The sequence below is a fragment of the Somniosus microcephalus genome, chromosome 27, assembly GCF_052327205.1.
Source record: "Somniosus microcephalus isolate GS21.2 chromosome 27, FLI_Smic_1.0, whole genome shotgun sequence".
In the NCBI taxonomy this organism is placed as follows: Eukaryota; Metazoa; Chordata; class Chondrichthyes; order Squaliformes; family Somniosidae; genus Somniosus; species Somniosus microcephalus.
The window spans coordinates 14,918,038-14,944,681 of record NC_141013.1 but is presented as its reverse complement, the minus strand read 5'-3'; the positions used below and the strand labels follow the sequence as shown (position 1 = coordinate 14,944,681).

Genomic DNA, 26,644 nt, shown 5'->3' with positions numbered 1-26,644 from the left:
TTTTTCCTCGTGCATCAGCCCCAACCTCAGAAGGGTACCCACTTCTGCAATGTTGCATTTTTTCCTTTTCCCACACCAGCCATCCTGTGCCCATGAGCGAGATTGCCAGTTAGTGGTGAATTAGGGGCAATTTGGAGCTGTAAGCTGATGCCCACTAGGAACTCAATTGAGATTGTCCAAACATCTCAGACTAATAGGATGTTGGCTGTAAAGGTCACACATATGAGGCAGTCAATCCAGTTTCTAATGTGCATGGAGCAAAGAACAAAACTGCCCTCACTGTGGCACTAAATTGATAATCTCACTCAAAGGCCACAAGATGGCTGCTGGAGCAGTACGGCGTGAGCTTTACTTCTCTAGGTGAGCTGCTGGTGCTCGATACCAACACTGAAATAGAATGAAAGAACTTGGATTTATATTGCGCTTTTCAAAGACAGCCCAAAAGCACTTTACAGCCAATGAAGTACCTTTGAAGTGTAGACACTGTTGTAATGCAAGAATTGCAGCAGCCAATTTGCACACAGCAAGCTCCCACAAACAGAAATGTGATAATGACCGGATAATCTGTTTTAGTGATGTTGCAAAGCACCTTTCATTGGGGAAACAGAAGCTAGAGCAGTAGGCTGAAGATCTAATGGTTTCTGGCACTTGACCATGTAGTGTTCCCATCTACAGGCATGTGTTCCGGCCCTGTTCCTATAATGTATCTAGTGTACCATTACATTGTGACGAAGTGCATGTGTAGAGGTGAAATAAGAAATCAGCAGAAAAGCAAACACACCATTTCCTAAAAACTTTATTGACGGAGTTGATGTGATAAGTTCACACATAAAAAGATGTTTTCAAAATGTAGCGTTCATATGAAAAAATAAGTTTAAAGCCCATGTAATATTTCATTTGTAAAATTAGAAATCCATCATACAATAATTCTTATATAAAAAAAACAAATTTTAAGAGTTGCATTGTACCAGGGACACTTCCACATAAAATTAAATCTGGTACAACAATTTCACGTCACCAGTGAAATAAAGAGAGAATACTGTACCTTAAATTGGACAGAGCTGGTAATTTACACACAGTTTCACTTAAACAATGGTCAATACCCAAATACTGGGGAATAAAAACAAAAATGCTGGAAATAAAAAACAGGTTAACATGCTGGCTAGGACCCACCTAATGATTGGAAGCTTCCAATGAAAGGCTATTAATCTGGATTTTCTCTTTTCCCAAATCAGAGTGACCTGCTGTGTATTTCCAGCATTTTCTGCTTTCATTACTGATTATACTAGCATTCCCAGGCTCCCCCCCCCACCCCCATCTCCAGGATCATCATGAGACTCATCCAGCAGTGGTTCCCAATGTGAAATGGGACTTCTTTTCCCCAAAATGGCAAAACTATGAACAAAGTTTATTGCACGGCGTCCATCATTTTCTACCCGGCAGTTAACCATTCGAATGACCAGGTCTGCCATTGTTTTAACATCTAGTATATAATGAACTGAAAATGAATGACAGACGCACAAGGATAGGGACAACACTCCAGACACACCACGTACATAAGGTTTACCTTTCCAGCTGAGACAACCACTGCATTAAAGCTCCTGGTCATTCAGCGGGTTAGGTGTCAAGGATAAATCAGAGGCCTGAATCGGACATGCCCCTTTAAGGGGTAGTTACGAGGGAGTATTACCGCTTCTGACTGTTGGTCTTCAAAGCTCTACCTTTGGTAGTTTCAGAGTTTTATTAGGATCCCTTCACGAGGCCCCACAAAAAGAACAGAGCGAAACTGCGCAGTACAAATGCTTCATACACTGTCTTCACACACATGTGTGCCGCATGTGGAAACTAACCACATACTCTGCGTTAGTCCTCTGCACTGATATGGCGAATGGCTCAAAAGGATGAAAAGTGAAGGCTACCAAGCGTCGCACCGTGTGGTTAATTGGCCGTCCCAACAGCCCTGCTTGGATTTTAAACTTCAGTAGCCCCGAGTCCCGAGCATAAAATCTAAAAACAGAAAGACAATGTTTTTTTTTTGTTGATAACGTCAGCCGCAGTCGGTTAGCAACACAATGATTGAAATGTTACAGTCACAGCTTTGAGTTCAGCAATAAATGGAGCTGGGGCGTGAAGGGCTAAGTGCCCCCATGGGAAGGCACTAAGCCATACAGACGATTAACTGCACCACCCAGCGTGGTACTGAGCTATACAGACCAGAAGGTCCTAGCTTCCCTCCCTGGCCTTGTGCCGAGTTAGTTTGATCTCAGTTGTGCTGCTACAACTGGCCTCCCTGGGTTAGGGAGGAGACAAGCATCCAGGGTTCCCACTCCTGGTCACTATGCAGTGACGCATGGGAAAAGGTGCATGTGCGTGGACATCGGGCAAGAACAGGATCGGGTTTGGCTATGATGAATATACCTTACTCGCTGGTTAGGGCTCACGTAAAGAACGAGCACTTGGGTGAGGTTAAAGGAAGGAAGACTTCACCTGTGGAACTGTATGTCAGGTGCAAATCAGCAACTGCAGGAGAGGAGGGAAGAAATCTTCAGGGGCAAGGAGGAAACACAAAAATAATAGATATGGGGGACGGGGGGGGGGGGGTGTAGGGGGAAGTACTTCGTTAAGATGTGAAACACTTTACCAGACACAATGATGGAAGCAGAATCCATACTACCTTTTAAAAGGAATGTGAAGAAATATTTGAAAAAGAAAAATTTTAAAGGGCATGTGGAAAGGATAAGGCAATTGGGACTAAGTGGATAGCTCTTTCAGAGAGGCAGCACAGGTACAATGGGTTGAATAGATTCCTTCTGTGCTGTAAAATTCTATGAAAGTGACTCCATGTACAGCCTTTGCTCCTACTGTAACTCTCCATAGTTTATATGGACTTAACAGTTAAAACCAGTACCCTAACTGTGTATGTCCACTTAACATCCAACCAGAGAATATCAATTTAACCAGATGTTCCCCTTGTCCAAGTGGAGTGGATTACATTACCTGATGGGGTGATCACCACAAGTCTTGGGCCTCTCCATGACAGAGACCCACTTGTCGTCATAGCTGAAGAGCGAGAGATCGAGGTACGGGCTGCTGCTGTAGGACTGCGCACTGATGGGCAGCTGCCCGAGGAGTCGCCTCACCGCCTCAGTGTGACCCCCGTATTTGGCGTTCACGATAGTGTCTTTAAACCTGAAAATAAAGGGCAAGGTTTCACAGATTGGAACGAGCGCTGCAGTTTGCAGAGACAAAGTCCACAATGACCCGACGAACGTCTGTCTCAACTTCTCTCTGACACAGTCTGCGAATATAAAGTGCAAGGGGTGCCGAGAAACAAACAAAGTTGTGCGCGTGAACTCTCCCCATTGTTAAGACTGACCACTGGATTCATAGAAAGGGCGGTCAAAGTCACCAGCAGGACTGAAGCAGCTACAGTACCAGCAAGTATTATAAAGGAGGGAGGGAATGAGAAAACATAGCTCCTTATTAACATCTCTCCTGAACATTTCAAACAGCTTCACATACAATGAATCACTTTGAAGTGTCTTATTGACAGGATAGATGCTGAGAGTTTATTTCCCCTGGCTGGAGAGTCTAGAACTAGGGGCCATAGTCTCAGGATAAGGGGTCGGCCTGAGATGAGGAATTTCATCACTCAGAGGGTTGTGAATCTTTGGAATTCTCTACCCCAAAGGGCTGTGGATGCTGAATCATTGAATATATTCAAGGCTGAGATTGATAGATTTTTGAATTTTAAGGGAATCGAGGGATATGGAGATCAGGTGGGAAAGTGGAGCTACGGGCGAAGATCAGCCATGATATTGAAGGGCGGAGCAGGCTCGAGCGGCCGTGTGGCCTACTCCTGCTCCTAATTCCTATGTAGGCAAATGCTTCAGCCATGTTGTGACAGCAATATCCCACAAACAGCAAAGAGATGAACGACCAGCTAATACCGTTGCCACCAACCCTCCCAGAATGTATGATCGATCTCCAGGACGCTGCTGCTGGCGACCTGGGAGAAAAGTAATCCCGCATTCCAGTTCACGCCTCCCACTGCCCAAACTGTCAATTCATGAACGCGAAGTATCCCAGAATAGTCTGTCCTGCAATTCTGTGTAAATATATCCCCACAGTCATAAAACAAACTGCTTCAGTGTGGAGAATGTCTCGAAGGGTTACTAGCCACAACAATGTCCCATGTCCTCGATGGGTAGCTACTTAATGCAATAGATCTTCACATCCAGGAACTGTGAAGCAGATTGCATTGTCACAGAAATCTGCCACACCATGCATGCAGCAGAGAGAGTAATTGAATTTAGCTCAAAGGCTCAAGTTAGTGATAAACCTAATTGTTTCTGATGGCCAGCAGACAACTTCTAATGACTAGAACCCAAATAAGGAAAGAAATATAATGGCCATTTAAAGGTAGGCCATTCATTTCTGCTGTAGTGTTAACTGAATGAATGTCAGCTGAATTAATGGAGCTGTGAATGGATACATACTGGAGCATTCGCGATGCTGAGCACATCGCGGATAGCACGTTTAGGGAGTTGGTCACACCGCAGGTAAAGGCTGCACAGGCAGGAAGGGAATGGGTAACCACCAGGCAGAGTAGTAGGCGCAGGCAGGTAGTGCAGGGGTCCCCTGTGGCCATCCCCCTTTCAAACAGATATACCACTTTGGATATTGTTGAGGGGGATGGCTTATCGGGGGAAGGCAGCAGCAGCCAACTTCCTAGCACCATGGGTGGTTCTGCTCCACAGGGCGGGAGGAAAAAAAGCGGGAGAGCTATAGTGATAGGGGATTCTATTGTAAGGGGAATAGATAGGCGTTTCTGCGGCCGCAAATGAGACTCCAGGATGGTATGTTGCCTCCCTGGTGCAAGGGTCAAGAATGTCTCGGAGCGGCTGCAGGGCATTCTGGAGAGGGAGGGTGAACAGCCAGTTGTCGTGGTGCGTATAGGTAAAAAATGGGATGAGGTCCTAAAAGTTGAATATAGGGTGTTAGGAGGTAAATTAAAAATAGGACCTCAAAGGTAGTAATCTCAGGATTGCTACCAGTGCCACGTGCTAGTCAGAGTAGAAATAGAAGGATATTTCAGATGAATAAGTGGCTAGAGGATTGGTGCAAGGGGAAGGGATTCAAATTCCTGGGACATTAGAACCAGTTCTGGGGGAGGTTGGACCAGTACAAACTGGACGGTTTGCACCTGGGCGGGACCAGAACCAATGTCCTAGGGGGAGTGTTTGCTAGTGCTTTTGGGGAGGTTTTAAACTAAAATGGCAGGGGGTTGAGAACCTGTGCAGGGAGACAGAGGAAAGGGAAGCAAGGATAGAAACAAAAGACAGGAAGGAGAAAAGCAAAAGTGGAAGGCAAAGAAATCAAGGGTGTAAATCAAACAGGGCCACAGTAAATAATAATTCTAAAAGGACTAAGAGTGTTAAAAAATCAAGCCTGAAGGTTTTGTGTCTTAATGCGAGGAGCACTTGTAATAAGGTGGATGAATTAGCTGTGCAAATAGATGTAAACAGATATGATATATAATTGGGATTACGGAGACGTGGCTCCAGGATGACCAAGTCTGGGAATTCAACATCCAGGGGTATTCAATATTCAGGAAGGACAGGAAAACAGGAAAAGGAGGTGGGTAGCATTGCTGGTTAAAGAGGAGATTAACACAATAGTAAGGAAGGATATTAGCTCTGATGATGTGGAATCTGTATGGGTAGAGCTGAGAAATACCATGGGGCAGAAAACGTTAGTGGGAGTTGTATACAGACCCCCAAACAGTAATGCTGAGGTTGGGGATGGCATTAAACGGGAAATTAGAGAAGTGTGCAATAAGGGCACAGCAGTTATCATGGGTGACTTTAATCTACATATAGATTGGGCTAACCAAATTAGTAACAATACTGTGGAGGAGGAATTCCTAGAGTGTACAGGGGATGGTTTCCTGGACCAATATGTCGAGGAACCAACTAGAGATCAGGCCATCTTAGACTGGGTATTATGTAATGATAAAGGATTTATTAGCAATCTTGTTGTGCGAGGCACCTTGGGGAGAAGCGATCATAATATGATAGAATTCTTCATTAAAATGGAGAGTGAAGTAGTTGACTCAGAGGCTAGGGTCCTGAATTTAAATAAAGAAAACTACGATGGTATGAGGCACGAGTTGGCTAGGATGGATTGGGGAACGTTACTTAAAGGGATGACGGTGGATAGGCAATGGCAAACATTTAAAGATCGCATGGATGAACTACAGAATTTGTTCATCCCTGTTTGGCATAAAAATAAAACAAAAAAGGTGACTCAGCCGTGGCTAACAAGGGAAATTAGGGATAGCATAAGATCCAAGGAGAGGACATATAATTTGGCCATAAAAGGCAGCAAACCCGAGGATTGGGAGCAGTTTAGGATTCAGCAAAGGCGGACAAAGGAATTAATTAAGAGGGGGGAAAATAGATTATGAGAGTAAGCTTGCAGGGAACATAAAAACTGACTGTAATAGCTTCTATAGATATGTGAAGAGAAAAAGATTGGTGAAGTCAAGCGTAGGTCCCTTGCAGTCAGAATCAAGGGAATTTATAATGGGGAAGAAAAATATGGCAGACCAATTAAATACATACTTTGGTTCTGTCTTCACAAAGGAGGACACAAATAACCTCCCAGAGATGTCGGGGAACATAGGGTCTAATGAGAGGGAGGAATTGAATGAAATCAGTATTTGTAGGGAAATGGTGTTAGGGAAATTGACGGGATTGAAGGCCGATAAATCCTCAGGGCCTGATAATCTACATCCTAGGGTACTTAAGGAAGTGGCCCTAGAAATAGTAGATGCATTGCTGGTCATCTTCCAAAATTCTATAGACTCTGGAACAGTTCCCATGGATTGGAGGGTAGCTAATGTAACCTCACTATTTAAAAAAGGTGGTAGAGAGAAAACAGGGAATTATAGACCGGTAAGCCTGACATCGGTAGTGGGGAAAATGCTAAAGTCCATTATAAAAGATGTAATAACAGTGTACTTGGAAAACAGTGACAGGATCGGACAAAGTCAACATGGATTTACAAAAGGTAAATCATGCTTGACTAATCTACTGGAATTTTTTGAGGATGTAACTGGTAGAATAGATAAGGGAGAACCAGTGGATGTGTATCTGGACTTTCAGAAGGCTTTCGATAAGGTCCTGCATAAGAGATTAGCGTGCAAAGTTAAAGCACATGGGATTGGGGGTAAGGTACTGTCTTGGATAGAGAACTGGTTGGCAGACAGGAAGCAAAGAGTTGTAATAAACGGGTCTTTTTCCGAGTGGCAGGCAGTGACTGGTGGGATACCGCAGGGATCGGTGCTAGGACCCCAGCTATTCACAAAATATATAAATGATCTAGACGAGGGAACTAGATGTAATATCTCCAAGTTTGCAGACAACACAAAGCTGACTGGGCGTGTGTGCTGTGAGGAGGATGCAGAGAAACTCCAGTATGATTTGGACAGGTTGGATGATTGGGCAGATGCGTGGCAAATGCAGTATAATGTGGATAAATGCGAGGTTATCCACTTCGGTGGCAAAAACAGGAAGACAGATTATTATCTGAACGGCAATAGATTGGGAAAAGGGGAAGTGCAACGAGACCTGGGTGTCCTTGTGCACCAGTCGCTGAAGGTGAGCATGCAGGTGCAGCAGGCGGTTAAGAAGGCAAATGGTATGTTGGCCTTCATAGTGAGAGGATTCGATTACAGGAGCAAGGATGTCTTGCTGCAGTTGTACAGGACCTTGGTGAGACCACATCTTGAGTATTGTGTGCAGTTTTGGTCACCTTATCTGAGGAAGGATGTTCTTGCCATGGATGGAGTGCAGCGAAGATTCACCAGGCTGATACCTGGGATGGAAAGAATGACGTATGAGGAGAGATTGGGTCGATTAGGCTTATATTCGCTAGAGTTTAGAAGAATGATAGGGGATCTCATTGAAACTTATAAAATTCTAACAGGACTAGACAGGCTAGATGCAGGAAGGATGTTCCCGATGGCGGGGGAGTCCAGAACCAGGGGTCACAGTCTAAGTATAACGGGTAAGCCATTTAGGACTGAGATGAGGAGGAATTTCTTCACCCAGAGAGTGGTGAACCTGTGGAATTCTCTACCACAGAAGGCAGTTGAGGCCAATTCATTAAATATATTCAAGAAGGAGTTAGATATATTTCTTAAGGCTAAAGGGATCAAGGGGTATGGGGAGAAGGCAAGGACAGGGTACTGACTTTGGATGATCAGCCATGATCTCATTAAATGAGGGGCCGAATGGCCTACTCCTATCTTCTGTTTCTATGTCATGTGACCAAACCTCTAGGAATAGGTCCATCCAGAGTTGGCAACCCTACCAGTTAAACCTGCTTTTGGTACTGTTGATCGAATGAAGAATGTTGGCCAAGACACTGGGAGAATTTCCTCCCAAATAAGAGAGCACATTAAATGTCCTCCACTAACCCAGGTCTCTGTCCACCTTTGTCCCCGAGTCTGCAGCTCTCCAACAGACTGGTATCCACCATTCGCTGAATCTCTCAGAAGTTGTGGTAACAAGTGGTCACAAGGACCTGACAATTGAGTTCTGACAGGAGTCAAGCTGGAACCTTAAGGATTTCAGCTACCACTCTCCTTACCTCAGTGTTGGCGCCATCTATACAGGACACCCAGTCACACCCAAACTGTACTGCATTAACATTTATAACATGTTAAGATACGTTTAGTAAAAAGCAAAATGCCTGTCCTCTCAATTACAATGTCATAAAAAATGGTGCCACTAAGTAAGAAAGGGTATAACGATCTCTATTTTATTACAAACTAGCTGAAGTGCCCAGCGGTGCCGAGGGTCTTTTGAGGGCATGTTGTTGTTGGAGGAGAGAGAGCGAGCGACTGCGGGGAAGAGAGAGAGCGAGAGACTGGGGGGAAGAGAGAGAGTGAGAGACTGGGGGGAAGAGAGAGAGCGAGAGACTGGGGGGAAGAGAGAGAGCGAGAGACTGGGGGGGAAGAGAGAGAGCGAGAGACTGGGGGGGGAAGAGAGAGAGCGAGAGACTGGGGGGGAAGAGAGAGAGCGAGAGACTGGGGGGGAAGAGAGAGACAAGAGACTGGGGGGAAGAGAGAGAGCGAGAGATAGAGCAAGTTTCTGAATCCCCCAACTTCACCTTTATTTATATAGGATCTAAACTTCAATTGTAAATTAAGAATGGTTTTGTACAGGGAATGATATTGGAGAAAATCTCCACGGGGACCCCTTTAAAGGTTGAAGCCACACTATTAGTCATGGATGTACTGACAAGTTAGTGTGACGGTCCCACGTCCTATGAACATCTTCAGTAAAATAACAGGAAAAATTTTTTTCCAACCAGCATGCTCATTACACTATTGCACAGCCTGCTTTTCACCCTAAACTGATTCAAAGAATTAAAATGAACTTGAACCCTGGTGTGAGATTTGTGGTTTCCTTATTTTTTGTTTAAACAGTAAGCACCGTTGACATCCTCTGGGCAATCACAGAGTTAGAGAGGGAGGACTAGCGGAATTTACATCAACTGTCTGTGTAACGTATATCTGAGTGTGCATGTTTGTCTAAGGACGTGTGGATACACGGTTGCACGCACGTGTATAGGTGTGTGCACGTTAGTTAGCTCACTCCCTTCATATTATCTGGCACTGTAACTCCTCCAGTTTGTTCCGACCGCATCACCAGCAATCAGCCTCACAGCAGAAATAAAGCAGACGAACCAACAGAAATGTCAGGAAATAAAAAGTTAAAGGATTGTCAAAGTTGACATTTTAGATTTGATTAACACAATGAGCATTCACATTTCTCTGCATTTCCTTCATTCTCGATATTCCCAGTCACCGTAACCCAGTGAAAATTATTTTGACCAACTTCGCTACACAGGAAGATTCAGCACACACGAGGCAGAGAAGTGTTCAGAAGCTCTGGTTTCAAGTATTCTCAGTACACTACAGGACTACTCCACCAGTAATTGAGCCCAAGGCAGCTGGTGCCGTGCAATAGAGCCCCCTTTTTTTTAAACTGCAGCATTGAATCCACAGTAGTAGAGCAACAGATGAACAACTAGGAAGATGTAGTGATCTGAGCTTGCAATGCGTGACCTGTAGCCACTGCACCCATCACATTGGCTCCTCACAGGACAGCGAGCAAAAAAGCAGTGTTGGTCTTGACAGGTGGGCATCTCTTTCCCCCCACCACTTCCAACCCCCCACACAGCCAGTAGTGATGTTTACATTACAGTACTGCTGCAGTGTGGCACTGTACCGCCACAAACTCCATTCCCTAGCCACCAATTTCATCCCTTTCCCTGGCAACTGAGGCTAAACCAGACTATTTGCAAACATGGCGTCATATTTGACTCCGAGATGAGCTTCCAACCACATGTCACGCCATCACTAAGACCGCCCATTTCCACCTCCATAACATCGCCCGACTCTGCTCCTGAGCTGCTGAAACCCTCATCCATGCCTTTGTTACCCCTAGACTTGACTATTCCAACGCACTCCTGACCAACCTCCCACTTTCTACCCTCCGTAAACTTGAGGTCATCCAAAACTCTGCCTGCCTGTGTCCTAACTCACACCCCCGTGCTCGCTGATCTACATTGGCTCCCGGTTAAGCAACGCTTCAATTTTATAATTCTCATCCTTGTTTTCAAATTCCTCCATGGCTTCGCCCCTCCCTATCTCTGTAGACTCCTCCAGCCCTACAACCCTCCAAGATCTCTGCGCTCCTCCAATTCTGACCTCTTGAGCTTCCCCGATTTTAATCGCTCCACCATTGGCGGTCGTGCCTTCAGCTGCCAAGGTCCTAAGCTCTGGAATTCCCTCCCTAAACCTCTCCACCTCTCCTCCTTTAAGACACTCCTCAAAACCTACCACTTTGATCAAGCTTTTGGTCACCTGCCCTAATATCTCCTTATGTGGCTCGGTGTCAAATTTTGTTTAATAACGCTCCTATGAAGTGCCTTGGGATATTTTACTACATTAAAGGTGCTATATAAATACAAGTTGTTGTTTTAGGAACTTTACTCTGCATTGTATATTTGTTGTACTACACAGTCTGTACCCAAGGCAGAGTTGCCCAGGACAGAGTCCAAGCAGGGAGAGGTCGTGATAAAGGGTTACACACCAAAAACATCAATGATCCGCCTCTTCCCCTTACAGATGCTGATTGACCAGCAGTCTATTTCTAGCATTTTCTGCTTTAATTTCTGATTTCCAGCAGTTTCAGTTTTTCATTTTTATGTAAACAGAGCTGACATGAATCTTGTCATTCATGTGGAAATGACTTATGAAATGATACTGGGCGGCCTGCTGGTGGCACTGTCCAGGGAGAGTATAAATACTCGGGCATGGGCCCAGCTTGCTCAGGACATTCTTTAACAGGAACTAGTGAAGGACACAACTAGATCTCCATGTTGAAAAACAGTTGATTAAAGCCTTGTTTAATACTCAGACCAAGTGTCTAGTAGTTTTCTTACGTCAAGAGCAAAGTGACGTCACCTGGGAAACATCAGCGTGCGATGTAAGGGAACATGTCCAAAGCTAACCCGTAACATGCATGTTCACATTGCCGGCATAGTCAGCCTTTCTCTGGCCAACAAATCCAGACAGAAAGTGAAACAAAGTAAAACGTTGTCACTCACCTTCGCTGGATCTGTCTGGCGAAGTTATTGCTGGACGCAGAGCACGGGAACTGTACAGCCTCGCTGTGCAGAGTGGCGTTCCGATAGAGGTCACAGAAATTCTCAAACAGCTGTAAAAGCTCATCACAAGTATTCTCGAACACAGCCAGGACCCGGGTGGTCACCATGTTGTACACGACAAAGAACGACGGCTGCAGGGAGCAGAGGCAGAACAGCACAAAGTGAGGAGGAAATGAGCCCGAGGTCAGCAATGTACTGATCAATGAACATTCACAGACAGCCAACTATTAACGCAGGACATTGTCTGGAGGGAGTTGCAACACCTGGTGGCGTGGAAAATCTGGCCAGCGTACGGAAACAGCTGTGACGCTTGCCTCTGAAACACTGACTATTTGTGAGTGGGAGGAGGGGTTCAGCTATCTGCAAACATTTTTAAATGTTATTTCTAAATGCAAGGGTTTCTCCCCTGCACCCACCCCCCACCCTTTGTTCTCCTCCTCCAGTAACTCACCGTGGTACAAACCTAGAGAATCAGTGTCAGCAGGATACCAACAACTTGAATTTGTGTATTGCATCCAAGATGGGTGTTGGGAATGGGCCCAGGAAAAGAGAGACTGGATGATAAGGTGGAAAGTGTAGGTTGAGAGGTAGATTTAGAAAAAAATTTAATGGCAGAAAGAGGTGGTGAGACAAGGGCCCGTATTCTTACCTGAGGGCTCCCGAGGAGCGTATACTTCTACTCCTGGGCCTCTCCAAACTCAAAATGCGCAGGGCCCACGTAACCCAGTGGCACATGCGGTTTGCAAGCGTCCCTGGGATCACGTGGGCCATGGGGAGCCAATAGGAGAAGGGAATCCCCCTTCATACACTTGACAGATAGAACTGTTAAATATATGAATGGAGATCACCCCAAGGACACAGTAAAACATTAAATACATTTTTTTTAAAACATCACATTTTTAAAATGAGTTGAAATTACAATAAATTAAATATTTTAAACAAAAATTTAACTTCCTGAAAAAAATAATGGAAGTTTTTTACGGGGCTAAAAATAAACTTACCTTTTTTAAAAGTATTTTTAAATTATAAATGAGTGAAAAATTATTTTAAGCTTTTTTTCAACTCATGCTGGTAAAAGCAGGCCTTACGGAGGCTTTTACCAGGCGTGAGATTTCTAAGGGTTTTCTGCGAGCGGAGGTTCTGCAGAAAGCGGACCTCTCCCCCCGCAGAGGCCCTTCTCCAGGGCAGGCGTCCGATCTGTCAAGAGCATTCTTGACAGATCGGAAATGCCGGTTTTCAGCGCATGCGCTTGGCATGCCTGAAACCGGCATTTCCGATGTCCCTATGGGTGTGTACACAGCCCGTAGGGATCGGAATACAGGAAACTTTCGATTTACCGGCACCTAAATAACCGGAAATCTCGGTTAACCGGCAAACTTCAGGAGTAGGTTCAGGTAAGTTTTACTTCATATTGTACTTGCCTTCCTCGATCTGTTGCTGTGCAAGGGTGTGGCTGCAGCTGTTGCTAAGCTACAGAGACGCTTGGAATTTGTGGCCATTGTTCTGCACTTGTTGCTAAGCAACAGGGTTTGTTGCTTTATACGGAGCTCTCAGCTCTCCGTATCTTTTACTATAGCTTTCGGTTATCCGGAATTTTTGATGAACCGGCACCACGTCGGTGCCGGATAAAAAAAAAGTTTCCTGTATACGGCCCAAAGAATCTTCGGGAGAGAATTCCAGAAAACAGGACCAATGTAACGGAAGGCTCTACCACCAATAGTGGGGCAAAGGGAGGTGTTAACAGAAAGCCAGAATCAGAGGAACAGAGTATTTGCAAAGGGTTTTAGGGTTGAAGGAGCCTGCACAAGTAGGGTAGAGCATTGAGAAAGATAAGAATTTTAAATTTACTACATTGGGGAATGGGGTGATGGACAAATGAAACTTAATGCAGGACAGAAGACAAGTGTTCGAGTTCCAGAACGTTCTGGAGCTTGTGATGGGAGCCTGTGAAGACGGTATTAGAACAGCAAAATCTGGAAGTGATAAAAGCTTTGAAAGAAGGGTTTCAGCTCGAGAGACACTAGGGTAGGGGCACCGGCAGGCAATGTGTGGAGATACATAGAAACAATCCTGGCGATGGGTAAGCTGTGGGGTTAAAAGTTTACCTCAGGATTGAATATTACATCAAGATTACCAACAATGGAAGGCTTCAAAGCCAAAACCTGACTCAACCCGACATCTAAAATCATACTTTCCAGCTGTGGGAGCCCAGCTGATTTTACCCTGCCAGTTCAGTTGTTGTCTTAACCATTGCCCTGACTGAGCACTAACACGGCACAGGTTCTCCTCGACTGATCCAGGGGAAAGTTGTTAACTTCTAAAAGGATCAAAACTTTAACCTCTTTCCTCTAGAAGATGCGGACTGACCTGCCATGCAACGTTCCCTGTAATCTGCACTTTGTTCTGCGCGGCCTGTTTCTTTTAATGCGCAGTCCCTTTAAATTTCCGCACATGCATAGTATTTACAATGGAGAAGCTGGTAAACAGCCAGCACAGGACCTTTCCCATTGTTGCGTGGCAACATTGCTGCCACGTATCTCCAGCATTTTATGTTTTCATTTCAGAATTAAAGAGTAAAAACAAACCGATTTCTCTATCCCATGGAGGAGCATTCGTCTGAATTACTCTGAACGTTTATTTGTAATGGTATTTACACCAATGGGCATTAATCAAAGAATATTAAACCCAGTCTGTGGTTATTCAAATCATTGCAGAGTGTCCAAAAATTCAAGATTACAGGTGTTGCTACGGTGTAGAAGCATTCATTTATGGATGGGGAAGGTTTCAATCTACTTCTTTAAAAGGTAGCCACCTTTCGATGTCTCCTTAATCCACACAATCTCGAGCTGAGTGCTATCTTTTTTGATAAATTATCCTTTTACGTGTTACTTTTGCAGCATATGGTACGTGGTGGATGGGGTCAAGGCCATTTAAACATTATGGACAAGTGTCTGCACGGTTTCCAACACAACTGCAGTGCCCACCTGACCGTGGCAGGGGAGGAGTTAACCTGCAGCACGCTGTTGCAGCATCAGCAGTCCCGCAGGGCTCTGGTGAGGTGCCTCAATTTTTTTTTACACTACTCTGGTGCACTCCTGCCAGATTTGGCAATATATTGATTGCTCGATCATCAATTATACTCCAAAAACCAGCCTTTCAATTGTAGAAATCAGCTCATGCCCATAGCCCCAGCAACATTAGGCACTGGACTCCCAAGATGTCCCTGGAGTCCAGTGTTGCTAAAGACATATATATTAAGAATGCACCTATCCATTTTTGGGCAGGCATATTTTAGGCCTTCTCCCTAAAGGGCTAAAAAGGGACAGAACCTGGACCTGGCCATCCATCCCCCAGCCTCCACCCCAACCAGGGCCTTTGCATCAACAGTTCAATGTCAGCCATGGCTCAGTGGGCCGCACCCTCGCCTCCGAGTCAGAAGGTTGTGGGTTCAAGACCCACTCCAGAGACTTGAGCACAAAAATCTAGGCTGACGCTCCAGTGCAGTGCTGAGGGAGTGCTGCACTGTCGGAGGTGCCGTCTTTCGGATGAGACGTTGAACAGAGTCCACGTCTGCTCTCTCAGGTGGACGCAAAAGATCCATGGCACTATTTCGAAGACGAGCAGGGGAGTTATCACCTGGTGTCCTAACCAATATTTATCCTTCAATCAACATCACTAAAAAACAGATTATCTGCTCATTATCACATTGCTGTATGTGGGAGCTTACTGTGCGCAAATTGGCTGCTGTGTTTCCTACATTACGACAGTGACTACACTTCAAAAGTACTTCATTGGCTGTAAAGTGCTTTGGGACGTCCGGTGGTCGTGAAAGACGCTATAGAAATGCCCATCTTGCTTTGCCCTCCACTGATCACTTTAAGCCCCATTATACTGGGGTGGTGAGAGGCTGTAACCTGTTCATCAGTACCTGGGAGGGGTCCGTGACCCGGAGGGTCACCACGTCCTCACTCGTGTACTTGATCAGCAGGTGGTTCTCATCCAGAAGCTGCATCTTCCACATGCGCAGTTGCTGCAGCTGATCGAAATACTGAAAGAAGCGGCGCTTGGCCGCGGCGCTGCCGTCGTGTTCTGCCCTTTGCCACAGGTACACCAGCAGCCGGTGCTTCAAAGAGTTCAGCGTCTTCTCCTTAAAGGGGCGCGAGGTGGCGTTCTGTACGTCACCCTGCACCTCAGGGTACACAGCCGAGACGGTAAGGAGGTCGTCTTCGTAGCAGAAGCGCCCAATGGTTCGAACGTCAATGAAAGTTCCTTCTGGGGTAACCTGGAACACATGAATGGTCTGATGCTGCACAGAGAGAATAGCCAAGATATTCTTATACAGGTAGAGCCCTTGGTTGTGCGAGAGAATGATCTTGTCGCACTTAAAGGTCCTCGTGTCACAGAGACTCCCTGTGTGCAGGTCAATGATGTGCAGAGAGTAATCTTCTAAGGGAGAGCGGGGGTTTGGTGTAACGGACTCGTTGTTTCGGTAAACCTCGAAAAAGAGGGGATGAGGTTCTTCGGGAAGGTAAGCAGCAGAGCCGACGATGACATACCGGCAGTCGTCGGTGAACAGGCTGCACTCGCGGTTCAGGTGCTCCCCGTTCGAGGCCACGCTCGTGACGTGCAGCAAGACGAAGAAGCGCTCAAACAGCTTGCCGCGGATGTTGACGGACTGCAGGTCATTGGCGCCATTCAGCATGATCTCGCCATCGTACCCCTGGAGCAGGTCCTCAGCCGCCTGGCAGCCCTGGTACTCGTAGATCTCCAAAGAGGTCTGGTCCAGGGAAAACGCGATGAAGTAGCGTCCGTCCGGAGAGAACTTGCGCAGGAAACACGGCGGCTTCTCTACGTTGACGACAGTGAAGTTGGGGAACACGTTCTGGTGCAGGCAGCGCACCAGGTACCAGTGAGCACCAGGCCTGCCCGAATAGATTCGCCGCCGCTCCAGACGGTAAACAACATTCTGATTCTCAATTCGACGAGGTTTGATGGTAGGCTCATCATCATCCATTCTCAGCCATCACCACATGTTGTCTCTGCAACAGCACACAGAACAATGAAAAGCAGAGAGTCAAGGCTAGCCTGCCACTGGGTCAGTGCTCATGGTACCAGACAACATTACCAGCAGCATTCTCACTGAATTATTGTCAAGAGTTATTTATTTACTGATTACTTATATATCTCATGCTTAATGCTGTTGCTAGGATTTAATAAAATGGCCTGTGTGTGAATTTTTTGTACTTTGCCCACTTGAACTGCAAAACAAGACAATTGTAATTTCTGTCCTTCTAAACCTGGACTGTTCCCAGAGGGAGCATTTTGAACTGGATAACACAAAATTAAGTACTGGAGATCTAACACTGGTGATGGCAGCAATGGACATAGGAACAGGAGTCGGCCATTCAGCCCCTCGAACCTGTTCTGCCATTCAGTGAGATCATGGCTGATCTGTGACCTAACTCCATATACCTGTCTTTGGCCCATATCCCTTAATACCTTTGGTTAACAAAAATCTATCAATCTCAGATTTAAAATTAACAATTTATCTAGCATCAACTGCCGTTTGCAGAAGAGAGTTTGTGTGTAGAAGTGTTTCTTAATTTCACTCCTGAAAGGTCTGGCTCTAATTTTTAGACTATGCCCCCAAGCCCTAGACTCCCCAACCAGCGGATATAATTTCTCTCCATCTACCCTATCTTTAGTTAGTTAGTTAGGGTATCCTGTGCCTAGTGGCATATGAGGCAACCCATTTCTTCCATTGTCTGTCCAGAGCAAGCCTCTAATTTCCACCCTTCCCTCACCTTCACATGGTCCATCTCTGACTCTTCCCTTCCTCGACTTCTCCGTCTCCATCTCTGGGGATAGGTTATCGACCAATAGTCACTACAAGCCCACTGACTCCCACAGCTACCTGGACTACACTTCCTCCCACCCCGCTTCCTGTAAGGACTCTATTCCATTCTCCCAGTTTCTCTGTCTCCGCCGTATCTGCTCCGACGACGCCACCTTCCACACCAGTGCTTCAGACATGTCTTCCTTTTTCCGCAACCGAGGATTCCCCTCTACTGTGATTGACACTGCCCTCGACCGTGTCAGTTCTATCTCCCGCACTTCTGCCCTCACCCCTGCCCCTCCCTCCCAGAACCACGATAGAGTTCCCCTTGTCCTCACCTTTCACCCCACCAGCCTCCACATTCAACGGATCATCCTCCGGCATTTCCGCTACCTCCAAAGTGATCCCACCACCAAACGTATCTTCCCCTCCCCTCCCCTTTCAGCATTCCGCAGGGACCGCTCCCTCCGAGACACCCTAGTCCACTCCTCTATCACCCCAAACAGCCCTTCCCCTTCGCCTGGCACCTTCCCGTGCAAGCAGAGGAGATGTAACACCTGCCCCTATACCTCCCCCCTTCCCACTGTCCAGGGCCCCAAACACCCCTTCCAGGTGAAACAGCGATTTACTTGTACTTCTCGCAATCTAGTATACTGTATTCGCTGCTCACGATGCGGTCTCCTCTACATTGGGGAGACCAAACGCAGATTGGGTGACCGCTTTGCGGAACACCTCCGTTCAGTCCGTAAGGGTGACCCCGAGCTTCCGGTCGCCTGTCATTTTAATTTACCGCTCCATTCCCACTCGGACCTCACCGTCCTTGGCCTCTTGTATTGTTCCACGGAAGCTCAACGTAAACTTGAGGAACAGCACCTCATCTTCCGATTAGGCACTCTGCAGCCTTCCGGACTCAATATCGAGTTCAACAATTTCAGATCATAACCTCGGCCCCTATTTCATTTTTTCTTGTAATTTTTCCACTCCTTTCCCCCCCCCTTTCATTTTGTTTCTCTCTCACACCTGGCAGCTATCTCTTGCCCTGCTAGTACACTTTACACCTAATCTCAGCCTATTACCATCTCGTCTAGCTTCTAATACCTTTTATTGTCTCTTTTTTTACTTCTTTTGTTTCTTTTATTCTTTTGTCTGATCGCAGCCCTGCCTCCGATCTATCTTTTCTTTCCAGTTTTGAAGAAGGGTTCGACCCGAAACGTCAACTCAAATTTCTGTCCACGGATGTTGCCTGACCTGCTGAGTTTTTCCAGCATTTTCTGTTGTTATTTTGCAAGATTTGACTTATTGTTTTGTCTTGCCTTACATCCAGCAGATCGTGGATTTCCACCGTTGATGTTTATATTTATGTCTGTGGCAGACTGGATTCTGTAAAAAAAGACTTGCATTTATATAGCACCTTTCACGACCACCAGATGTCTCAAAGCGCTTTACAGCCAATGCAGTACTTTTGAAGTGTAGTCACTGTTGTAATGTGTGAAATGCGGCAGCCAATTTGTGCACAGCAAGCTCCCACAAACAGCAATGTGATAATGACCAGATAATCTGTTTTAGTGATGTTGATTGAGGGATAAATATTGGCCAGGACACCGGGGAGAACTCTCCTGCTCTTCTTCGAAATAGTGCCATGGGATCTTTTATGTCCACCTGAGGGGGCAGACGGGGCCTCGGTTTAACGTTGCATCTGAAAGACGGCACCTCCGACAGTGCAGCGCTCCCTCAGCACTGCACTGGAGTGTCAGCCTAGATTTATGTGCTCAAGTCCCTGGAGTGGGACTTGAACCCACAACCTTCTGACTCAGAGGCGAGAATGCACCCACTGAGCCACAACTGACACAGCTAAAATAAGGAATGATATTTTTACGTGGACAGGTCGTTAGCCTGACTCAAGCCCCTGCCAGGAGGAATGGTGGACCGCCTTTAGTTTGGCTCCTACTTTTCCACCTGTCTGGCTTGAGTAGCCCGACCAGGAGTTCCTTCCTACCTTCCTACCATGTCATGGTGCAGTTCCTAGGGATGCAATGAGAGGATTGATTCAGAATATCACACAAGAAGCATCTCACACAACATGAAACTAGTTTTAAGTGAGATTTTTCCTAGAGCACACCAAGGACATCAAAGCATAGAGTATAGAGCATTGATTCATCAGGGTGATGCCAGGGTTGAGAAACAAACGTTATTAATACCGACTTGAGATCCTGGGACTATCTCCCTCATAATATTCTATATCTATCTAGGAGGGTAAATTTAACCTAAATTGCCAGGCAGGAAACCCACAGGATCGGGTGGAACGCTTCATAAGAACATAAGAAATAGGAGCAGGAGTCGGCCAATCGGCTCCTCGAGCCTGCTCCGCCATTCAATAAGATCATGACTGATCCAATCTTGTCCTCAACACCACTTTCCCGCTCTCTCCCCGTACCCCTTAACTCCCCTGTAGTTCAAACGTCTGTCAATCTCCGCCTTGAATATATTCAGTGACTCCGCCTCCACAGCTCTCCAGGGTAGAGAATTCCAAAGATTCACAACCCTCTGAGAGAAGAAATTCCTCCTCATCTCTGTCTTAAATGGGCAACTCCTTATTCTGAAACTGTGCCCCCTAGTTCTAGATACCCCCACTAGGGGAAACATCCTCTCAGCATCCACCCTGTCAATCCCCCTCAGAATCTTATATGTTTCAATAAGATCACCTCTCATTCTTCTAAACTCCAAGTATAGGCCCAGCCTGCTCAACCTTTCGTCATACGTCAACCCCTTCATCCCAGGAATCAACCTAGTGAACCTTCTCTGCACTGCCTCCAATGCAAGTATATCCCTCCTTAAATATGGAGACCACAACTGTACGCAGTACTCCAGGTGTGGTCTCACCAACGCCCTGTAAAGTTGCATCAAAACTTCCCTACTTTTATACTTCATACCCCTTGCAATAAAGGCCAACATTCCATTTGCCTTCCTAATTACTTGCTGTACCTGCATGCTAACTTTTTGTGTTTCATGTACTCGGACCCCCAGATCCCTCTGTACTGCAGCATTTTGTACTCTCACTCCATTTAAATAATAATTTGCTTTTTCATTCTTCCTTCCAAAGTGGATAACCTCACATTTTCCCATCTGACAAATGTTTGCCCACTCACTTAACCTGTCTATATCCCTTTGCAGACTCTTTGTGTCCTCCTCACAACTTGCTAACCGTCAACCGAGAGTAAAATCGGGCGGGGTGTTAAACCAGTGTTACCCCCGATCCTGTCAGTTTTCCGACGGGCTGGTTGAGTTAAAATCGGCACCTTGGTGTTTCATCATCCCCACTTTCAGGATGTCCGCCAATATTTTACTTCCAATAACTGTTAGGCTCGCTGGCCTGTAATTCCCTGGGTTGCGCCTATGCCTCTTTTGACGGTTGGTGTTATATTAGCTACTTTCCAATCCTCAGGCACTACTCTTGTTTCTAATGATTCCCAAAGATGACGTTTATCTGGGCTTGATATCTTAACTTCCTCAGCCTATGAGCGACTGCCTGATCTGAAATTTTGTTTTTCCTTTAGAACTTTCGTCAATTCTCATACTGAAGTTAACATCTGTGCTGGAGATACCGCAACAGAGTCTGTTTTAGCTGAAAAGTAATATAGAAGCTTATCTGTAGAACGCAGTAGAGGGAAATGTGTGAATGGGATAGTAATGGCCTTTTGGGCAGAGCTACTCACAATGACTGAGCTACCCATGAATGACAAGAAGGGACACTAAATACTCTGATACATGCACCCCTCCAGCCAAGTACAGTCGCTGCATTAATTGGTAGCACTCTCGCCTCTAAGTCAGAAGGTTATGGGTTCAACTCCCACTCTAGAGACTTGGGCACAAAAATCTAGGCTGACACTCCAGTGCAGTGCGAAGGGAGTGCTGCACTGTCGGAGGTGCCGTCTTTTGGACGAGACGTTAAACCGAGGCCCCGTCTGCTCTCTCAGGTGGACGTAAAAGGTCCCATGGCACTATTTGGAAGAAGAGCAGGGGAGTTCTCCCCAGTGTCCTGGCCAATATTTATCCCTCAATCAACATAACAATAAGAGATTATCTGGTCATTATCACATTACTGTTTGTGGGAGTTTGCTGTGCGCAATTGGCTGCCCGTTTCCTACATTACAACAGTGACTACACTTCAAAAGTACTTAATTGGCTGGAAAGTCCTTTAGGACATCCTGAGGTCGTGAAAGGTGCTGTATAAATGCAAGTCTTTTGTTCTATTAATGTGCTACAATATAGGGCTACATAAGCACTGCAAGAAACATATCACTGCAAACGAGCAGTAATGCAACAGCTGCTTCAAGCCAATGAATTTAGCACACTGGGAACATGATCATTGAGAACTGGTCAGACTTTGGTTGGCATAATAGTGGAGTAAACGTGTATCAGTCTTAAAGTCTAACCTCAAATTCACATTTTAAACTGAAAGTGGGCAGCAATAACAATGCCCAGACACACAGAGCTCCATTTATTGGGGCTCACAATGGTGTAGCCAGATTCATGGTATCATTGCCTGAAGTCCCCGTGCCCAGAGCCTGATGTCCCCGTGCCCAGAGCCTGATGCCCAGAGCCTGATGTCCCCGTGCCCAGAGCCTGATGTCCCCGTGCCCAGAGCCTGATGTCCCTGTGCCCAGAGCCTGATGCCCAGAGCCTGATGTCCCCAGAGCCTGATGCCCAGAGCCTGATGCCCCCGTGCCCAGAGCCTGATGACCCCGTGCCCAGAGCCTGATGACCCCGTGCCCAGAACCTGATGCCCAGAGGCTGATGTCCCCATGCCCAGAGCCTGATGTCCCCATGCCTGATGTCCCCGTGCCCAGAGGCTGATGTCCCCGTGCCCAGAGCCTGATGTCCCCGTGCCCAGAGCCTGATGTCCCCATGCCTGATGTCCCCGTGCCCAGAGCCTGATGTCCCCGTGCCCAGAGCCTGATGTCCCCGTGCCTGTTGCCAAGGACACCCTGGGCCGGTTGCCAGGGCTCCCGGCGTGTGTCTGGGAGCCTCGGCCTTGCTGCGAGTGTCTGAGCCCCGGCCCCGCTCTTCACTGCACTCACCTGATCCACGGTGTAAGAGCCGGGCCTCCCGCCCACCGCCGCGGCCAAAACCCCCGGCTCAGAGTCGCGGGGCTCCGGGCGGCCTGCACCTCACACACGGCACCACTCCCGGGACTCAGCCAGCGCCCGGCCACCTATCCCACACTGCACCGCTCCCGGGACTCAGCCAGCGCCCGGCCACCTATCCCACACTGCACCGCTCCCGGGACTCAGCCAGCGCCCGGCCACCTATCCCACACTGCACCGCTCCCGGGACTCAGCCAGCGCCCGGCCACCTATCCCACACTGCACCGCTCCTGGGACTCAGCCAGCGCCCGGCCACCTATCCCACACTACACCGCGTGTGACGGGCTGTCCCGTATTGTATGTCGACAGTTCCCGCCAACGTGTGATTGGTGCCGCTGCCTCCTCCCAGCCATTTAATCGACGAAACAGGTTAGTTAGTGAGAGTCTAGTGGGCTGGGAGTGTGTTCGACTTTTAAAACGCATTCCCTCCGCAGCCGCCATCTGCTCTGCATAGGAGCTTTACCCCGCACCGCCTCTAGAGGGAGCTTTGCCCTGCACCGACCCCACTCGGCCTCTAGAGGGAGCTTTGCCCTGCACCGACCCCGCTCGGCCTCTAGAGGGAGCTTTACCCTGCACCGATCCTGTCCTCTATATAGAGGGTGCTTTACCCTGCACCTATCCTGTCCTGTATATAGAGGGAGCTTTACCCTGCACCTATCCTGTCCTGTATATAGAGGGAGCTTTACCCTGCACCTATCCTGTCCTCTATATAGAGGGTGCTTTACCCTGCACCTATCCTGTCCTGTATATAGAGGGAGCTTTACCCTGCACCTATCCTGTCCTCTACAGAGGGAGTTTTACCCTACACCTATCCTGTCCTGTATATAGAGGGAGCTTTACCCTGCACCTATCCTGTCCTCTATATAGAGGGAGTTTTACCCTGCACCGACCCCACTCTGTGGAGAGACCTTTACCCTCTATCTGCGTGTACCTGATCCAGGATTGCTGGGTTGTAACCCCAACATTGAATGAATATGAACATTTATCCAAAATAAATAAATCTGAGGAAAGGACCTGAAACATTACCTCTGTTTCTCTCTTCACAGATGCTGCCTGATCTGCTGAGTATTTCCAGCGTTTTCTGTTTATATTTCAGATTTCTGGCATCCGCAATATTTTGCTCCTGTATAAATCAATAATAGTCACATCTCATTTTATACCTTTTCTCCACTTCTCTACCCTCCTCCCTCAAAGACACTGACTCGTACTGGGGTACTATGCCAAGGGCACCATCCAGTACCTCACCCAGGTGACCATTTTCATATACGCACAAGACAATGAGTGTCTCAGGATATTTGGCCATGGGGGCGGGATGACCTGGTCTGATTCTGTCCTCCCCCTGATCATACAGACATACTTCCCACCTGGAGTAACTGGATAATGAACAGCGCGAGGATCCTTGGAGGTGCTGAGGCCTATTGTAGCCTCTACTTTTGGTTGCACTCAGGATAGACTACGAGTCAAACCTGAGATCGTCTGGCGTTTATGGTTCAGCTACACAGTATATTGTCAACGAGCCATAATGTGAGACTATACTCTTATGTAACACTTTCATTTCTCTGCCCACACTTGTATGAAGCAACTATGACAATATCGCAAGATTGGTCTGGACAAAGCAGGCCATTTGATTCTTCCTTCACACCATGTCCAGCTCGTCCATAAGCTGAGACTCAACAATAATAATGACAGTATAGTAATCATTTCAACAGCTGTTGAATCAAAGCATGACTCATCACTTTCGGGGCTCAGGCCCTCCAATGGGCACTAATTTAAAAAATGCCACAAATTGTAAATCAGTTGCATTGTAAAATTTTAAAGGGTACTGCAGGGTAAGCCTATGGTGGCCTTGCAGCAGCACGGTCCATCTCTGTCTACTCCAGCCTGTGTGTTATCCAGTGTTTAATACACTCAGCCTGTGTGTTATCCAGTGTTTAATACACTCAGCCTGCATGTTATCCAGTGTTTAATACACTCAGTCTGTGTGTTATCCAGTGTTTAATACACTCAGCCTGTGTGTTATCCAGTGTTTAATACACTCAGCCTGTGTGTTATCCTGTGTTTAATACACTCGGCCTGTGTGTTATCCAGTGTTTAATACACTCAGCATGTGTGTTATCCACTGTTTAATACACTCAGCCTGTGTGTTATCCAGTGTTTAATACACTCAGCCTGTGTGTTATCCTGTGTTTAATACACTCGGCCTGTGTGTTATCCAGTGTTTAATACACTCAGCATGTGTGTTATCCACTGTTTAATACACTCAGCCTGTGTGTTATCCTGTGTTTAATACACTCAGCCTGTGTGTTATCCAGTGTTTAATACACTCAGCCTGTGTGTTATCCTGTGTTTAATACACTCAGCCTGTGTGTTATCCTGTGTTTAATACACTCAACCTGTGTGTTATCCTGTGTTTAATACACTCAGCCTGTGTGTTATCCTGTGTTTAATACACTCAGCCTGTGTGTTATCCAGTGTTTAATACACTCAGCCTGTGTTATCCTGTGTTTAATACACTCAGCCTGTGTGTTATCCAGTGTTTAATACACTCAGCCTGTGTGTTATCCTGTGTTTAATACACTCAGCCTGTGTGTTATCCAGTGTTTAATACACTCAGCCTGTGTGTTATCCTGTGTTTAATACACTCAGCCTGTGTGTTATCCTGTGTTTAATACACTCAGCCTGTGTGTTATCCAGTGTTTAATACACTCAGCCTGTGTTATCCAGTGTTTAATACACTCAGCCTGTGTGTTATCCAGTGTTTAATACACTCAGCCTGTGTGTTATCCAGTGTTTAATACACTCAGCCTGTGTGTTATCCATTGTTTAATACACTCAGCCTGTGTGTTATCCAGTGTTTAATACACTCAGCCTGTGTGTTATCCAGTGTTTAATACACTCAGCCTGTGTGTTATCCTGTGTTTAATACACTCAGCCTGTGTGTTATCCAGTGTTTAATACACTCAGCCTGTGTGTTATCCAGTGTTTAATACACTCAGCCTGTGTGTTATCCAGTGTTTAATACACTCAGCCTGTGCGTTATCCAGTGTTTAATACACTCAGCCTGTGTGTTATCCAGTGTTTAATACACTCAGTCCTGTGTGTTATCCAGTGTTTAATACACTCAGCCTGTGTGTTATCCAGTGTTTAATACACTCAGCCTGTGTGTTATCCTGTGTTTAATACACTCAGCCTGTGTGTTATCCAGTGTTTAATACACTCAGCCTGTGTGTTATCCTGTGTTTAATACACTCAGCCTGTGTGTTATCCAGTGTTTAATACACTCAGCCTGTGTGTTATCCAGTGTTTAATACACTCAGCCTGTGTGGTATCCAGTGTTTAATACACTCAGCCTGTGTGTTATCCAGTGTTTAATACACTCAGCCTGTGTGTTATCCAGTGTTTAATACACTCAGCCTGTATGTTATCCAGTGTTTAATACACTCAGCCTGTGTGTTATCCTGTGTTTAATACACTCAGCCTGTGCGATATCCAGTGTTTAATACACTCAGCCTGTGTGTTATCCAGTGTTTAATACACTTAGTCTGTGTGTTATCCAGTGTTTAATACACTCAGCCTGTGCGATATCCAGTGTTTAATACACTCAGCCTGTGTGTTATCCAGTGTTTAATACACTCAGTCTGTGTGTTATCCAGTGTTTAATACACTCAGCCTGTGTGTTATCCAGTGTTTAATACACTCAGTCTGTGTGTTATCCTGTGTTTAATACACTCAGCCTGTGTGTTATCCTGTGTTTAATACACTCAGTCTGTGTGTTATCCTGTGTTTAATACACTCAGCCTGTGTGTTATCCTGTGTTTAATACACTCAGTCTGTGTGTTACCTGTGTTTAATACACTCAGCCTGTGTGTTATCCTGTGTTTAATACACTCAGCCTGTGTGTTATCCAGTGTTTAAT

General features: G+C 46.3%; 1 protein-coding gene across 2 annotated transcripts; it reads right to left on the bottom strand.

The window, feature by feature from the left end:
- Window positions 1-778: 778 nt before the first annotated feature.
- det1 (DET1 partner of COP1 E3 ubiquitin ligase) lies at window positions 779-22,969 on the bottom strand. Of its 2 annotated transcripts, none has more exons than XM_085968568.1 (5): window positions 22,663-22,969; window positions 15,677-16,787; window positions 11,689-11,879; window positions 2,998-3,189; window positions 779-2,007 (listed from the first exon to the last, which is right to left on the bottom strand). In XM_085968568.1, exons 2-5 carry the CDS (start codon window positions 16,760-16,762, stop codon window positions 1,818-1,820), a joined length of 1,659 nt encoding a protein of 552 aa, XP_085824694.1. In that variant the 5' UTR covers window positions 16,763-16,787; window positions 22,663-22,969; the 3' UTR covers window positions 779-1,817. The 2 variants fall into 2 exon arrangements, with proteins under 2 accessions (XP_085824694.1, XP_085824695.1); XM_085968569.1 differs by lacking the exon at window positions 22,663-22,969 and adding an exon at window positions 18,683-18,965.
- Window positions 22,970-26,644: the final 3,675 nt, after the last annotated feature.